A 17187-nucleotide genomic window follows, 5' to 3' on the forward strand; every position below is an offset into this window, starting at 1 on the left:
CACCGAAATAGATTCCTGATTAAATTACTTTATCTTTTCATAAATTATATTTGTTTGATACTATCGATTGTTCCAGTCTCATAAAATGTTCACCAAGCTTGTTACAAAATGTATCACAAAAAAGCTTAAACAATCTGATTAAACAAGCAACTAATTTTTATTATTATTATTATTATTATTATTATTATTATTATTATTATTATTATTATTATTATTATTGCTACTAACAGGTGCAACCAAGTCATTGTTTTTCAATCACAAGTAAATCAGAAGTTATTTAATCCATTTGTCAGGTTCCATGTAAACACATGCAGATTTCATATAAACAAAAATCAAAGCATTCAAGTCCTAAACATTCAAATCAATCTCATACAAGTCATAATACTAAATGATGTGGTTTAGTCAAAAAGTAATAATTTATAGTTTTGATGTCGCTAAAAAAAACCCCTTAAAAACAAAACAGTCAGTGTGAAAGTCCAAGTCAAGTCCCGAGCCTTTTGTGATTTTTCTAACTTGACACTAGTCTTTTAATTTGTGTCTTGATATTGACTCAGCTCCACGTCTTGTAACCCAACTAAGAAACAAAAACTCAGACAACGCAGTTCGAATTGATCCAATTTATTTATCTAAAGAAACCAGCTGATTGCAGTCATTTTGTGACACAATCCCCCATCGTGAGCAAGCACTGGGCAACAGTGGGGAGGAAAAACTCCCTTTTAACAGGAAGAAACCTCCAGCAGAACCAGGCTCAGGATGGGCGGCCATCTGCCTCGACCGGCTGGGGAGTGGAGATGCAAACCAGGGCTTCTGGAGCTAAGAAGAAAACACACCACAGAGTGAATGACGGTGTAATGTCACTGAACACACATGATGAGAGAATAAAACGACGAGAGAAGACATTGTACCTGCGAAATCAGCATCACATATATATATAGATGTACATATATATGTGATGCTAATGTTTTGTTTTAATTAGCATTAAGTGGGAAATCATCATAGTGTACAGAAATAAAGGCTTAAAAATGTGTCTGTGTATAATGAACTTATGTGTTTATATATATCGCTTTGCATTTTCATCCAATTTAGTCTAGCTTAGCACATTAGCTGTGGGGGAAACCAGATGACCTGCAGAAAACCCATTCAGTTACCTTTACGATTGGTCTGCTGCTAGTCACCAAGCTAAGCTAAAACTCTGAAAACAGTCAGATGTTTTATATATATATATATGAATAATAATAATGTTTTATATTATACAAACTAATCATACATATGATTAGTTTATATTAAACTAATCATATAAAACTAATTAACTGAAGCATTAGTTTGTGTGACTGTGAACTACTTAAGTTCATAGCCACTCACACCTCAGGTCAATTTAGAATTAGCAATTGAACCAACAGTCATGTTTTTGCACTGTGGGAGGAAGCCAGAGCACCTGGAGAGAACCCACCCATGCACAGGGAGAACCTGGAACCTCCATGCAGAGACCTCAGATTGGGATTTAAACCCTGGATCTTCTTGCTGTTCCACTGTGCAGCCCTTTCTTTCTCAAATTTATACTAAAAATTGTTATTTAATTTTTGTTACTGAAATAAAGATGCTTACTTATTCCAATTTAACTATTAATAAATATTTAAGATTGTAAAGATTTACGCTTTTATGCCCTCCAAAATTCATTTTATAGTGAAAATCTAATGATTCTGCAGGTATTTTTTAAAACTACAGATTTCACACAACAAGTTTGAATGAATGTTTTCAGCTTGATTGAACTTGTGACCGTAGACGTTCTTACCTCCATACTTACCTGTCCATACCTCTGTCCTGTGTGGATCTGGTTTGCACCTTAAAACACAGACACACAGTTAGTGAGAAATCCTAAACTACAGAGAAAACTGAGGAGTGATTTCAGTGATATTCGCTGAAAGCAGTGTCCTGTCCTGTGATACTAATGCTAATTTATGGTGGGAGACAGTAGTCATTTGTTGTCAGAGTCTTCATCAGTTCTATTGGATCCATTATCTTCCCTTTGCAGTATGCATTGGAGGCCTGTGAATGAGAGGAGAGTTAGACATGATTTGACTTGTGTTTGTATAATGAGAATTAAAAGATGTAATGTTGAACACATACCATGGCCCCTGCAAAAGGGGATGCAGAAGACTCTTCAGGTGGGAAGCTTATGGCATAAATCGGGTAAGCCAGAACTGATCAATGAGCAGAGACAAAGCAGAAGACATCAGGTCAATGACATTTACTTTAAAACACAGAATCTACCATTTTTTGCTTAATGAGGAAGTACCAAAAACCAGGATGCATGTGATGAAGAACAAGAAAATGTTCTCCCTGGGCTTCATTTTGGGGAATGGTCTACTAATGACGGTCCTCCTTCTGTTTTCAAAGTGGATTTCTTCTTCTGCTATCATCCGTGCTTCAGTGTTCATGTTCAAGCCTGGGTGACGGATGGGTTCCGTGTATGAATCTATGTCCGAGTCTATGTATGGTATAGTTTCTGCATCTGAATCGATGTCCATGTCTATATATGGGATGGTTTCTGCGTCTGAGTCCATGTCCATGCCTACGTATGGAATGGTTTCTGCATCTGAGTCCATTTCCATCTCCAAGTCCATGTTCATGCAAGGGACGGTGTCTGCTATCGAGTATGCGCCGAAGTTGGCACATCTAGAACTCCTTTGCTCCCTGAAGATACTGCATGGGTCAAATAAAACAAGTGAAAACAGTTACATTGGAATTATTGAGTTAAAAATATGCACAAAGGTAGACACATTGTTTGTCCAGCTTACTCATAAGAATAGTGCTTGTAGGAGATGGTAGGCAGTCCTTCCGAGTTGTAGTAACCCGATAATTGTAGTCGACGGCTTCTTCTCATCGTGACTGTAAATGGAAAGGGAGACACAAAGAGACGGTCAGTGATTCGCTGACGCACAGCATGTTTCTGTTCTACACTATAGGCCACAAGTTAATCAGAAGGAATTTCACCAAAAAACTGTAAAACAAAAACTGATCAGAAAACTTGTACAGAGACCTATCACACCATTTAACATAAATTTACAAAAACAATCAATCAATCAATCGATCGATCAATCAATCAATCAATCAATCAATCAATCAATCAATCAATCAATCAATCAATCAATCAATCAATCAATCAATCAATCAATCAATCAATCAATTTTGGACTGTGTGAGGGGTGGGGTAGATGCAATCCACTAATTGTTCCAGTTCAGACAATCAGTGTATTACTGCTCTTACTATACTTATGTTATTTACCAACAGCCTGTATATTTTTCTTTCCCACATGAGTACAGTCACACAGCTTTTAAGTTCAGTTGTATCTAAGTTGGTGTATCTAAATTTGTTTACAGCTCAGTTTTTATTAGTGGTAAACAGGGACCATTAAGTCGAAAGATGTCTGAAGTTCTGAGCTACATTTTTTTCCAACTCCACAAAATCTATTTCTAAATCACGCTACCATGTTAAAAGATGGTTTAAGAGATATTTGATACACAGAACAGAAAATCTTATATTTAACTATTTTTTTCCATTTAATCTTTTACACACCCAGCTTTTTCTGCACACACCATGTTCAAAACCTGAAACCTGCAAGAAGTCCACATAGCTCACATTATACTTACTTTGTTTCAGTCTTATTAGAAGCGGTAGAGAAAATCTATTCTTGTGAAAATAAAAATAGTAATCACTACTCTAAAAGTATTCAACGGTTTTAACAAGGGCAGATTGTTAAATCTAATCTTGTCCAACTTCTCCAAAGACTTTACTCCTTCTGTCTGGAACTCTGGCCGAACAGAGAAACCTGTTGCGTTAAGTTCTCAGACGAGTCACGTCGAAGTCAGATTTTACCCAAAATTCGACAGTCACATGCGCACAAATGCGACAGAAAGTATTTTTGATGAGGCAGAACGAAGGAATCGTTTTATTGTTTCTGATGTGGCAAATTTGGCCACATGATGGCGCTGGAGTAAAGAAGATGTTGCAAATTATGAATAATTGATAAAAATTTCGTTACTCACATAATGGAATACAATTAACATTTTATGTTAGGGTATATTTATATTTCAAATAAGAGGACTAATGTTTCTAAAGTTTCCCACGTGTGTGTGCTCACATTAAGATAGTAGAAATACAGCATTTCTCCAGTCACATTTAGAAAGAAGCAACTTGATTCCTAAGAAAAGCAAAAAAAATAAAAAATTAAAATAAGATAAAATAAAAATAATTTGTTTCTTCTTTGTCAATCTGGCGTTTTTGTCCGGATAGCATTCAGGGACTTTAGTTTTATATTGAACCTAAATAATATGATTATTCTTGCTATAATCTGAAAGGAAGTACTGTTTAACTACGGGAAATGAATGTTATGAAGTCATCGTTTACTACAGTAGAAGCTAAAATAAAAATAATAAACATGAGTGTAACAAAACATAAAAAAAAGGAAAAAGAAAACTCCAAAGCCACATTCAATATGGCGGACGCACTGACGTATATCAGCAATGGGGCATTCGCGCTCGTGCATTGGTGTGTTTGCTACGTGCCTCCGCTCGTGGATGTGCTCGCTGAGCTGCTGATTCGTGAGCGCGCTCCGTCCTTGTAACGTGTATGGGACGAACCAGAGACGTGGATGAAGGTAAGGCCAGAGCGGCGTGTCTGTCGGCATCTCAGAGAGGGCAGCTGCTCTCTGATAAACGGTGTCTGCCGAGCTGGGTCGGGATTTGTATGCTAAATATTTAGGCCTAGAGATACAGAGAGCTGCTAAAACAAACCGATGTAGTTGTTTCCCGCACGAGCGCAGTAGCTCACTCAATATTTACCGGTTGGAAATTGCACATTTTAGCCATTCAGGACTCTTGATGGGTTCGGCGTTTGTTTTACAAACGTTGGTCCTTTGAAGACAAGTTTTGAAGTCAATGTCCATTGAAACGCTGTGATATCTCCAGGCTTACTGTGGTAACCGCTGTAACTTAAAGGAACATTTATGGTATTTTATCTGACCTTCCCAATTGGGAGCTTCAGCTCGTTTTTTATTCAGAAACCGGGAAGGTATTTTTGGTACAAAAGTATTTGTGCTTTGTAGACGAGAAGTTGGAATTGCAGAGAAAAATCCTATAGGAGTTTTGTAATTTCAGTATTTCACAAATATAAAACGACTGTTTCACCGTCACAAATGTTCCATTTCACAAGTCACAAAATTTTAAAAGTCTGCCTTTAATACTTTTTGCTCCACTCAGTCCAGTACATTTGGAGCAAAACAAATTTATACACCTTTCTTAATATCTTCACACAGACATTTTTCTTTTACTGTGTACTGTATATATAAAAAGGGACTGCTTCATCATACCATAACAACAAACATGGAGAATGTTTTATAATAATTTACACTCTACATCTTTTATTACATTTAACATTTCCTGTTTTAGCAAACATGTTTAAATATTTTTAATTTAATCACAGCTGTGGATATACTTCTGTCTGGTGCACTGAACCACGGCTCAGTGTGGCTGCTTCTCACTTAAGTCATGTTTGGTATGTTCTCATTTCCAGGCTGGTGTGAGGTTTCCCTCCTCTGTCCTTCCTTCTTGTACACAAGCAACGCTCTCAGACGTACAGAGCTTCAAGGCTGCAAGGAGTTCTGCTTATGGAAAACCCTCCACCTCGACTGCCTGGCGGATGCTACAGCTTGCTACTTTGTCTTTTGCTGGCTATGATTTAAAAGCCAGACGACCCAAATACAGGACTAGAAAAAGGCTTTTAATACGTTACATTTTGATCAGTTGACTGTAATCATGGCGGCTACAGGCTACGGTTACTACCGTGTGGTCATCTTCCTGTGCATGTTCACTGGCTACTCACTGTATTTCTTTAACAGGAAGACATTCTCTTTTGTTATGCCGTCTGTGATGGAGGAGATAGAACTGGACAAAGATGACTTGGGTAAGTACCGATTACTTTTACGCTGACAACTATTGCTACTTTTATGTGGCTATTGTTACAGTTAGCTGCTACACTTAACATTTTTAGGACTGATGAGCTATTCTTCTTTTCCGATTCTGATTGTTCTTTTATTTTTTTTAAATACCATAACATACAAAAGTTTAAAAAGTGCCTTATATAGAAAATAAAGAAATTATACCCATTTATGCATCTAAGCATAAATTTGACTCTGCAATCTCTGAGTTTTGCTAAACAATAAGTTGTTAATTTATATGTTCATAGGAAAAAATAGGAGTTGCTAGTTTATGTGCACCAAATAAATAGAAAAAATCTGATTTTTTATTTTTTTATTGAAAATATTTGAATATTTCACAGTCTTTAGTCAGAGGCCTCTTCATATGTGTTGCAAGACTGACTGCTACTGAAGATCCTTCCTGCCCACAGCATCACCATGCACAACAACTATTTGAAGATACTTGGATGATATGAGTTATGACAACATTTCATTTTCCTTTGGGATAAATAAATAATTATTGAATTGGCGCTTCTTTAATTTATAGTAAATTTACTCTCTGATCTGATCATCCAAATAGACTAACAAAGGACTGTTTAGATCAGTATTGAGTAGGCTAGACATTTTTCAAACCCTTGTATTAAAAATCTGTTTGCAAATAATTTAGCTATCTTTTTTGGTTATTTTTTTTATTTGTGCAACAGGTACACATTAAATTTATCCCTCCATTATCATAAAGATCAGAGAGAAAGACTGAATAGTCAGGGTGGATTAATTACAATTAATTATGTTGAAATTTTCACTTATAATTTTGCAGATTCAGGTTTTCTTATGATGAAGGAAGGTTGTATAAAGTTTCATGACCTTCAGTGAAATTCTTGTTAACCAGTGAACGGATGAAGTGGTGATGGCTGGCAGTCTAAATGTCTTGGTTGTTAGAAGTAATCTAAAGATTTTTTTCATCCTCATCTGTTAAGAAGTCCACATAGCTAATTAAATATGCGCCTTGAAGAGCCAGTTTGTTGCTTCAACAGGCACTATTTTGTTTTTCCTCTGCAGGTATGATCACCAGCAGTCAAACCATGGCCTACGCCATCAGTAAGTTCATCAGTGGCGTGCTGTCGGACCAGATCAGCGCCCGCTGGCTTTTCTCCATCGGCCTCTTCTTGGTCGGAGGCATCAACGTGGCCTTCTCTTGGTCTTCAACTGTGTCCATGTTCTCCCTGCTCTGGTTCATCAACGGCCTGGGACAGGGCTGTGGGTGGCCCCCATGTGGGAAGGTGCTTCGGAAGGTAATATTATCCTGCCTGTCGGATCATAAATCACAGGTCTGAGAGCCATTAGCTGGTCCTATGTGGGCATTATTGCCTCACATTTAGACAGTGTAAATGAAGGAAATGCTAAAAGTACACTGATTGAGGAAAAAACTCTTTATCAGCTTAAGAAGCAAGTTGATTTGGTCTGATTTGGGTGTAGCTTTGTTGGCACAACATTGACTCATATGAATATGTTTTGATTTGTAAGGATATCTTGGGATTTTTCTGCAATGAACACCAGTGGGTAGAAATAGAAATGCAGTAATCTGTCAACTTGAGACTGGAATTTGACCATTTTTGTTTCTTGATCAGCCCGGATCAGTGTCGCCATTCTTTTCTTCTATACATTTAATGCTCTGAAATTCCCCCATTGTCTCAACCAAGTATTTAGATACGTCACATTAAGAAATGTGTAAAGATTAGAGATATAAAGTGGCAAATATTTTTCTTTTTAAAAAAAATCATGTTTAAATGTTTCAGATCATTAAGCTAATTTAATGGTAAACACAAATGGATTAAATGCAAAATGCAACTTTACATAATGATTTAATTTATTAAGGAACAAACAAAGCTATCAAAAAACAACCTGGCCCTAAGGGGAAATATTATTTCTCCCCAAACCTAATAAGTCGTAGCACCCTTGGTTACCACTTCTGTATCAAGTGTCTCCAATTTGTACACAAACATCATGTTTAAGTGTAGCATCTCAATTGAAATTGAGCTTAAAGCTGCAGTCTGTAACTTTTATAAAAATATATTTTTACATACATGTTGAAACTGTCGCTATGACAGTATGGTATATGACAGATAATCTGTGAAAAAAAAAGTTCTCCTCTGCCTTCTACCAGTGCTTCCAGTTCTAACAAGAAACAACCAATCAGAGCCAGGAGGAGGGTCTTAGCACAGTCAATCATGGCCAGAAAGATGCTGCTCACAACTGCTTCCATCCCCTCCTTGCTCTTGGCTACGATATAGTTTCTTCCCATCAGCAAAGCCTGTCATGAATGCTAAGGCTAGTTAGCACAACTGATGACAGCAGATAACGGTATTCCTGTAACGGTGAGGTTTTGAGAGCCTAATTGGTGGTTTGTTTAATTTCCATCTGGGATTTGCAAGTCTTCCTGAATTTAATTGAACTAATCAGCTGCTCCAAGTTTCCTGTTGGGTTGAGTAGCTTCAAACTGCTGTTGTCTTCTTTCTGTTTGGAGCCTTTTTGTTAAAAATCTATTCATCTTCACATTGAATATGAGTGTAAACAAAGAAATTAAGAGAATTGTGGAAAACCCTCTGTCTACTTCATGAGACTGTCTTAGAAAAACAGAGTGTCTTCAGTCAGAGGCTTCTTTAAGTTCGCTGTGGTACAGATCACTACAGGAGATCTTCCCTGCCCACAGCCATCATTATCTACAACTCTTTGAAGAATTTTGAACTACTATGAGTTAAAGCAACATTTAATGTCCTTCTGGGATCAATTACGTATTTTTGAATTTGAAACTTAAAAAGTCCCAACATTTTGAAGCTTGCAGGCTGTTTATGATGCCTGTTGTCTGTCCGGAGACGCCACCTGCTGAGAAAAATACGTTTGAAGTCTCAGCTGTATATTCACCTTCATGTTAATTGTGGATTATATTTGGAGAGACCGTGGCCTGTAGGCACAAAGCAGTGCTGACATTTAGGAGCGGGGCCGCTGTGTTTGGTGTGAGCTGATCTCAGCTTCCTGTATGAAGTGTTGATTGTCCAGGACGAAAGCAGGAAAGCCGGCAGCAGTTTGAGAAATTAAAGGATTACCTAATAATCTTCTAAGGTTTCATCTATAAATAGCTGTTGGATTTCTTCCATGCATATTTTTAACTCCTGGTAGGTCTGAATATTAATTAGACATCTCCAGGTGTTTGTCTTTTCAAGAAAACAAATGGATCATATTGTTAGAAATGACTCGTGGATTTGAATGACTGAAGCAATTTGTTGGCATGTGTTCAGCGTGTGGTGGGGGGGTCAGATTACAGGACAGTGTATTTATAGATAATTCTAAGTAGATCTCCAGAAAAGAAGAGCAAATTTGCTAAAGGGCGTCTTCCTCCAGTTTTGTGTGCAAATATATTTAGCAGTTCTAACTGTGCAGGACAGCTAAGCTGAAGTCGAAGCTATGGATCAACATGGTGTTAAATAAGTCTGTGGCTACCTTAGGCGTATTCCCAGCAGTTTCTCAGGTTACTAGAGCTTTACTGGGTATGCTGTGCAAGGGGCTTTCATAGCTGCCCTGTAACTGAGTTACTGCCTGGGGGCATGTGGCTCCTATTTCATCCTGCTTTTTCTCTTGGAGCAACAAAATGAAAGAAAAAAACTTTTTAAACAGTGAATCTTTTCAAGGAAGGATGATTTTTAGCTAGATAGCATCTTGGCAACACCTGCTTTGATTTTCTTAGCAAATTGAGGTCAGGTTAATGTTGTCCATATTCATAAGGGCTTGGCTTCACTGCAGCAGTCTGTAGGAACTGGTACCTGAACCTGCAGTTCAAAGGTCAATTGTATGGAGTGGGATTAGTGACTTAGTGAGGTAATTTCAGGCTCAATCCTGTGTTTTCCGTGTCAGGAAAAAGGTTCCGTTCTTTCCGTGGTTTATACTCTTGGCAGGTTATATTGGAAATCTAATCTAAACAGCAGATTATGTTTGATAATACGTCATGGGAACACATTCCACTATATTCACAGCGGCTTTAGAGATTTAATTATTTTTGCCAATTTTCATTTAGACACAGCTCATGCTCAGTCAGTTAGAATAAAGAACATCTTTGAACAGCAATTTTCAAGTCTTTACACATATTCTCAGTTGGATTAGAATCTGGACTTTAACTAGGCCATTGATCTAAACTATTGTAGCTCTGACTCTGGTTGTTCACCTGCTGGATGGTGAACCTCCACCCCTGTCTTTAAGCTTTTACTGATTCTAACAGGTTTTCTTCCAGGATTGTCCTGTATTCAGCGCCATAAATGTCTGGCCAGTTTTCCTGTGCCCACTGAAGAAAATGAAACATGCTGCTGCTGTCACCAGGTTTCACTGTGATGCTGGTGGTTTCAGGGTGACGTTTTGTTAGTTTTCCTCCATAGTAACTATTATGTATGCAGCTTATAAAGTAATATTTTGGTCTCAAATAAGCAGACAGAACACCTTCTTCCTCATGTTTACTGACTCCTTTACAGGGAATTTCTTAGGCAAATCTAAACAAAAATTGATTTTACACAGTGCTGTCCCTTTAAAGCTGCAGTATATAACTTATAGAAAAATATACAAATATGCTATTTGTTAAAACTGTTGCTAAATCATGACATGCATCATGTAGTATGAAGCAGATGAACTGTGAAACAAATCGAGGTCCTCTGCCTTCTCCCGTGGTTCTACTGTCATCTGCAGAAATATACCGCTCAGCCATAAACAACCAATCAGAGCCAGGAGGAAGGTCTTAGTGCTGGCGATCATGTTTGTGAGCATGCTGCTCACACTTTACAGCTAGTTTCCCACATCGTAGCCTACTGTATTTACTTAAGCTAGCTAGCATGGTCACCTATGATGCTTGATAAATAGTTTTCTTGTAACACAAAGTCATTTCTCCACTATTAATTAAGCAGCACGTACACAAGTATGACTGGTGGCACTAAAACCTCTTCCAGGGTTTGATTGTTTTTATTTATTTCTTTTTGTTTTTTGACTGGGAACGGTGCAAATTATCTGGTATAATGTATTAAACTTCAGTATTTTTTCGCCTAACTCAAACGTTTGCTTCAAAAATAAATGTTCTTGGGGTGTGCTCCGGTGGTGTAGAGGTTAGCGCGCCCCACGTTTGGAGGTCTTCAGTCCTCAACACGGCCGTCGCGGGTTCGATTCCCGGATCTGACGACACTTGCCGCATGTCTTTCCCCCTCTCCTTCCCCCTTTCCTGTCAGCCTACTATGATAAAAGGGACACTAGAGCCCACAAAAAGGACCCCCTGGTGGGGGGAAAATAAATAAATAAACAAATAAATGTTCTAGGTCAGATCTAAAGAAATTTTAACCTCTCTCTGCGTCTCCTCTCCGCCAGTGGTATGAGCCGTCCCAGTTTGGAACATGGTGGTCTGTACTGTCCTGCAGCATGAACCTGGCTGGAAGTCTCGGTCCGCTCATGGTCACGGTGCTCCTGCAGTATTACGACTGGAGGACGATTCTGGCCATGTCTGGCGTGTTATGTGCTGCTTTCTCATTGGTTTGTCTGGTATTCATAAAGAATGAGCCGAAGGACGTGGGCCTTCCCAGCATTGAAGCTGCAGCTAAGAAGGGTGTGAAAGGAGGTAAGCAAAAGACATGAGATGTTTTTCCTGTAGAAATGTGCGCAGATCTTTTGTCGATATTCTGGTGTTTCCCTTAAATAAGAAATTAAATTAACATCACACACAAATAAGCTTTTCCATTCGATGAGTCATAAAAAATCATGGCAGCGACGGATGTAAAGAGTTACATGAGTTATATTTATAATCCACCATTGGCTCAAGCGCTCATCCGCTGAGCGACGCTGTGAGAACTCTGGTGAAGCCAGTGGCTCATTGTCCAAAAAGAACCAAACAAACCATGCTCCTCCTGCTACTTTCTGTCATCTTCCTCATGGTTTTCACCAGATGTAGCATTCGATTATTGCCGGGTAATGCAAAAAAATTGTTTCCATTGCAGTTTTATGATATACATCTATTTTAATAATGTTGAAAAAACACCACCTGTTGAATGTCTTCCTAGTGCAAAAATTTTTTATTAAAAAATGTGTTTTTTCAAAATTGTCTTGTTTCTTTTAAGTGAATGTATTTTCATAATTTCAATTGTGCATTTCTCTGCTTAATGGAAACGCAGCTTGTGTTACTTGATCTATATTCCACAGAATATAGATGGAGACGTCCAGAAGGTGTAACTAAGATGTTTTACAGAGAGCTTACCTCTTGCTTATATGCTCTGCAGGCAACAGTGAGAGCACCCTGAGCGAATTTCTCCTCTCTCCCTTCCTGTGGGTCCTCTCTCTGGGCTACCTGGTTGTTTTTGGGGTGAAGACGGCAGCCACCGACTGGGGGCAGCTATTCCTCATGCAGGAGAAAGGCCAAACTGTTCTCATGGGTGCGCTTTCCCATTTCTTGCCCCATCTTTGATTGTTGGTTTAACCTAACTGGTGCTGACCAAGGCTCTGTCGCCAACAGGCAGCACCTACATGAGTGCACTGGAGGTCGGGGGTTTTGTCGGCAGCCTCTCGGCAGGTTTCATCTCGGATAGAGCCGTAGCCCGTGTAAGTACCACTAACGACGCGGCTTGTGGTTTCAGTGCTGCTCTTGTTGAAATGTCTTCCTGTTGTGTTTCCTCAGAAAGGCTTGAGCATTCATGGCAACCCTCGTCATGGCCTGCTCATTCTCATGATGGCTGGCATGTATGTGTCCATGTATCTCTTCAGAGTGACCATCACACCTGAAGTACCAAAGGTAAGTCTAATGCATGATGATATAATTTGAAATATTTATAATCAACACAAGTCAGTTTGAAAAAATCCTTTTGTTCAGGAAGCTCCTTTGTGGGTCCAGGTCATCCATCCGGTGTCTGTTCTACTTGGAGTCTCAGAGAAAGAGGTACTTTCTGAAATGTTTTACCTTGTTTTTATCATTAACTTTACTATCCAATTCAGTGTCTTGTCTGGGATTTCTCCCATTAAGCTCAATTTCTCCAGTATAATTTTAAGTGTCAAGGCCAGAAGTTAATGATTAGGTAAAATCAGATCCAATTGTTTAAAACTTAAATAGAGTCCACGTCTCCAGCAAGCAATCATTTCTGAATAGCTGAGGGTTCAGACCCTCTGCAAAGTAAAGCATAGAAGAAGTGGCTGTTTTTTTATCAGGCTAGTTTTTGATCATACCTACAGAAAACCCAAAGCTATATGGACTGTATGGTTTTCAACCATTTTTTACCAATCACAAATCTGAAAAGTGTTTTGTGCACTCGGCACAAAGCTAATACTTTGTTAAGCCACTTTTTGATGTCGTCATGGCTGCAAGTGTTTGATGGTATGTCTTTACCAGTATGTCACTTAGCCTGTCACAGTAACACATTTTGCTGAACAATAAATTGTCCCAAAAGTTGTTGTGATAAATAATAATATTGTTGTTTTTGAGACAGTTCTAAAGTAATATATTGGTAATGCCAGGTGTCCTCTCAAAGAACAGCAAACTCTTGTAAAGAACATGTAACACTGGAACTGCAAGGTATTTAAAATATCCAAAATAAAACACAGCAACCAAAAACTATGATTTTAATGAAAATAAATAACACTTAAAACTGAAACTATACATAAAATGAGTTATGATGTCTCTAAACAAGCTTGCCCTTCAAAAAATATTAATCATTAGAATTTAAATGATCAAGCTCATTTTAATTTGTGATTAATTAATATCAACAGGCTTACTTGGCACATCAGTGGACTGATGAGTTTCTAATGTTGGTTTCACTGACAGATTTGGATTCTCTTCCTTGGTGCCATGTTTGGGTTTTCTTCTTATGGACCAATCGCCTTGTACGGAGTGATAGCAAGCGAAAGTGCTCCTTCCAATTTCTGTGGAACATCTCACGCCGTCGTCGCACTGATGGCAAACGGTAAGCTGCTGGGTCACATGACCAGAAATGACGCATATTAACGAAACTCTTTCATGTAACTGAAGTGTCTTTGTGTTTGTCACAGTGGGGGCTTTCATGGCAGGGCTTCCCTTCAGCACTGTTGCCAAGCAGCACAGCTGGGACACGGCCTTCTGGGTAGCCGAAGTCACAATGGGGATCACCACCATTGCGTTCTTCCTTGTGCGCAACATGCGCACCAAAATGGGACGAATCGCAGAGAAAATGGACTAGTCCATATTTTTTGGGGGGTGAACTATTCAGACGATGCAGCCCAGTAATTTAATAGGAGCTTTATTATACAAACTAATGTCAAACACAAATTAATCTGAAGATCTTTCCATTATAAATTTGTAGATACTCAGGGGGGCTGTAATTTAATTTACTTATTTATTTGAGTTTATTTGATAGGGACAGACACACATCGACATAGACAAACTGAACAAAACAGCAGTCCCATGTCCCATAGTGCAATAGCAACAGCTAATTCGCAGCACTTGTAACTAGATGGGCTTTTAAAAAGTACCTCTAAAAGTTAAAGTGATAATATTTTAAAATAACACAGCATAATGTTGATGACATCTACACACAAACAGTGAAACATGAAACATCAAAAATGGGTACAGTTCTGTTTTTCACATAACCAGAGTTTTGTTTGTTTCTTGAACGTACTGAAACTGGTTACAGACTTTAAATCAACAGGAAGTGAGTTCCAAACTGCAGATCCTCTCACTGACAGAGCAGTTTGAGCAAAAGTGGTTCTTCGAAAGGGAACCTTACAATTTCCATCTGAAGCTGCTCTAGTAGATCTGCTATTGCCCTGCAGTCTCTGTATGCAATCGCTTAATGGTCTAGGTGCATATGCATTTAAACACTTAAAAATCAATTAGATTTGTATCACTTTATATTTGTAATAAATAGTCACTTACACAGATTTAATCTTCACCAACACCAGCATGAAGTCGATCGCTTTTACTCACAAGCTTCTGGACAGATCTCTGGACGTATGATGCATTCTAAAGGAAGCCACTCTGGCATGAATGTCTTTACTGATGTGTTGTTTTCTTTGTCAAGATGAATCATTTGCACTGTTCACTCCATTAATTACCTAAAGAATGTAGCTATACATCATCAAACGTTTCAGTCGAATGTTTAGATCCACTGTGGAGATGGATGTCACATAAATCTGGGGCTTTAACTGATTTATTTGGTAAAATGAATGAATAATGTTCACCTGCAATGAGATTTACAAACACCAGGAAGATGATCTGAAACCGACCCGTTCTAACTTGACTGAAATTTGCAGCTTCTTAAACCTAAGGACAACAAACCACTTGTGAAGCACGGTGGTGCTAATGTCATTCTGTGTGTCCGATTTACTGCCAGCAGTACTAATGCAATGCAATAAGTGGATTAGGGTTGAAACAATTAATCAATTCAAACGCATTGAAATAATTAACTAAGTAATTAGTCAAATAACTAAATGATTAAAGCAGTAATTAAACCAAAACTGTACTATTTATATTTATATATACATGTCCATAAAATATGCTAGCCAAAACTCTTCAGCTTTTAGATTTAGCTTCTCCACGTTTAGATTTAATAAAGGAATTCTGTTGTCTTTTTAGCCAATTAGATTTATTTTCTTATTTAAAAAAGGAACTGAATTATTTGTTTATTTAGATCTTTTAATGTGTTTCTAGTATTGTATAACAAAGGCTTAAGTGGTGAAATGAAAAATCTACAGAAGGTGCCTTTTTTTTTTAACTTGATTACTTATCAGAGTAATCAATTGCTAAGATAATTGTTAGTTGTTAGCCCTAAAGTGGATAAAAATTATTTACGGCTAACCTCTAAGTTCGCTCTGTAGCTCGTCCAGGAATGTAAACTTCTAGTCTTTGGGGAGGTTCGTGTCGTACAACATTTATAAAGAGACATTTATGTCTCTTCTTCAAAAGTGCTGAGTGAAAAAAGTAGGTCATTAGTGGGTCTCTTGGGGATGTTGGCCTAACAAAGTGTCTGAAACTGGCACCAGCCCCTTCGGACGGACATTTGAACCCCTTGAACCAGCTTTGTGAGAACAGTGATTCATCAAAGCTTTTTTTAGAATAATTAGGGCTTGCATAATTAAAGCAAAGCAAAATGTTATGTTCTGGAACGGCTTTCCCAAAGCCCCTACCACAACATAAAAGAAAAGTGTATGAATTATATTTAAAGGCTGGGTTTTGTCATGAAACCAGCTCAATTTTAATGAGCTCCACCAAATCCAGTGTCAAAAACGCAATCACAACCAGAACTGTCAACGGCTACCAAAAGCATGTTTAAAGAGAACCTCGCTAAGAAATATTTTACCAAACATCAATATTAGGGTATTTAATCATGTCTGTTTAATTTTCAGAGACAATCTGTAATAAATTTCAATATATCGACAAAACTCAAAATAACAAATAAATAAATGAAGTTGTATAATCATCTACCTTAGGGAAAAATTTTAAATAAGTACTTAAAAGCCCAAACTGAACAGAGCATTCATGTCCATGAAGCACAAGTTTATTTCTAAACTTGTGATTGGAACTGTTTATACTACATAATGTGTTTTCAACACTCATCATTCACTTCATCAATACCAACTTCAACATTCAAGAGATGTGTGGAAACCATTTGATTTGATTTAGTGTTTCTTGTTGTATGATACTTGAATATCCCTATTTTGTGAAACCAAGCATGTCTGCTCAGAACAGCTAAATTGACCCCAAAAAACCTCATCATTTCAGTTTTTTTAATACTGAACAGGTGTTACTCTGCGTGGTGGTCTACTCATCTCAAAATGAAAGTTTTACATGGATTCCTTCAGTCTTTCTGTGATGCTACAATAAACTTGAGATACATATTTTTTTAAAGTCAAAATGTCAAGTCTTTTATCAATCTATTTTTAAACATTTGTTTTTCATTTTTCCTCGTAAACAAAACTGTTTCCTTTCATTTGTACGTAATCTGGAAAAATCAATGTGTGTTTTCCAGGTTTCGTTAAGTATGAGAAAATAAGACACTAGCCTTCCTGTGAACCTGCAAGTATAAGTGATTATAGAGAACAGACGGAGTGCTGAAATGCCGATTTAGGTTTATATACTCAGAATATTAAAGTGGAAGATGGAAAAGGATAAACATTTGTTTACTCTGACTGAATCCTTATGTAGTTAGTGATACCATGGAAAGCAACAATTCATC

General features: G+C 37.8%; 2 protein-coding genes across 2 annotated transcripts; one reads left to right on the forward strand and one right to left on the reverse strand.

The window, feature by feature from the left end:
- Positions 1-230: 230 nt before the first annotated feature.
- LOC122844614 lies at positions 231-4656 on the reverse strand. Its single transcript, XM_044140249.1, has 5 exons — positions 4566-4656; positions 2799-2889; positions 2297-2703; positions 2128-2201; positions 231-2046 (listed from the first exon to the last, which is right to left on the reverse strand). The coding sequence occupies exons 2-5, from the start codon at positions 2882-2884 to the stop codon at positions 1957-1959; spliced, it is 657 nt and encodes a 218-aa protein (XP_043996184.1). The 5' UTR covers positions 2885-2889; positions 4566-4656; the 3' UTR covers positions 231-1956.
- On the forward strand, positions 4564-16859 carry LOC122844611 (glucose-6-phosphate exchanger SLC37A4-like). The gene is made up of 10 exons (XM_044140243.1): positions 4564-4657; positions 5572-5961; positions 7034-7266; positions 11369-11615; positions 12271-12423; positions 12504-12589; positions 12666-12779; positions 12858-12923; positions 13803-13941; positions 14027-16859. Exons 2-10 carry the CDS (start codon positions 5814-5816, stop codon positions 14191-14193), a joined length of 1353 nt encoding a protein of 450 aa, XP_043996178.1. The 5' UTR covers positions 4564-4657; positions 5572-5813; the 3' UTR covers positions 14194-16859.
- Positions 16860-17187: the final 328 nt, after the last annotated feature.

Source organism: Gambusia affinis, linkage group LG15 (assembly GCF_019740435.1).
Source record: "Gambusia affinis linkage group LG15, SWU_Gaff_1.0, whole genome shotgun sequence".
Classification (NCBI taxonomy): domain Eukaryota; kingdom Metazoa; phylum Chordata; class Actinopteri; order Cyprinodontiformes; family Poeciliidae; genus Gambusia; species Gambusia affinis.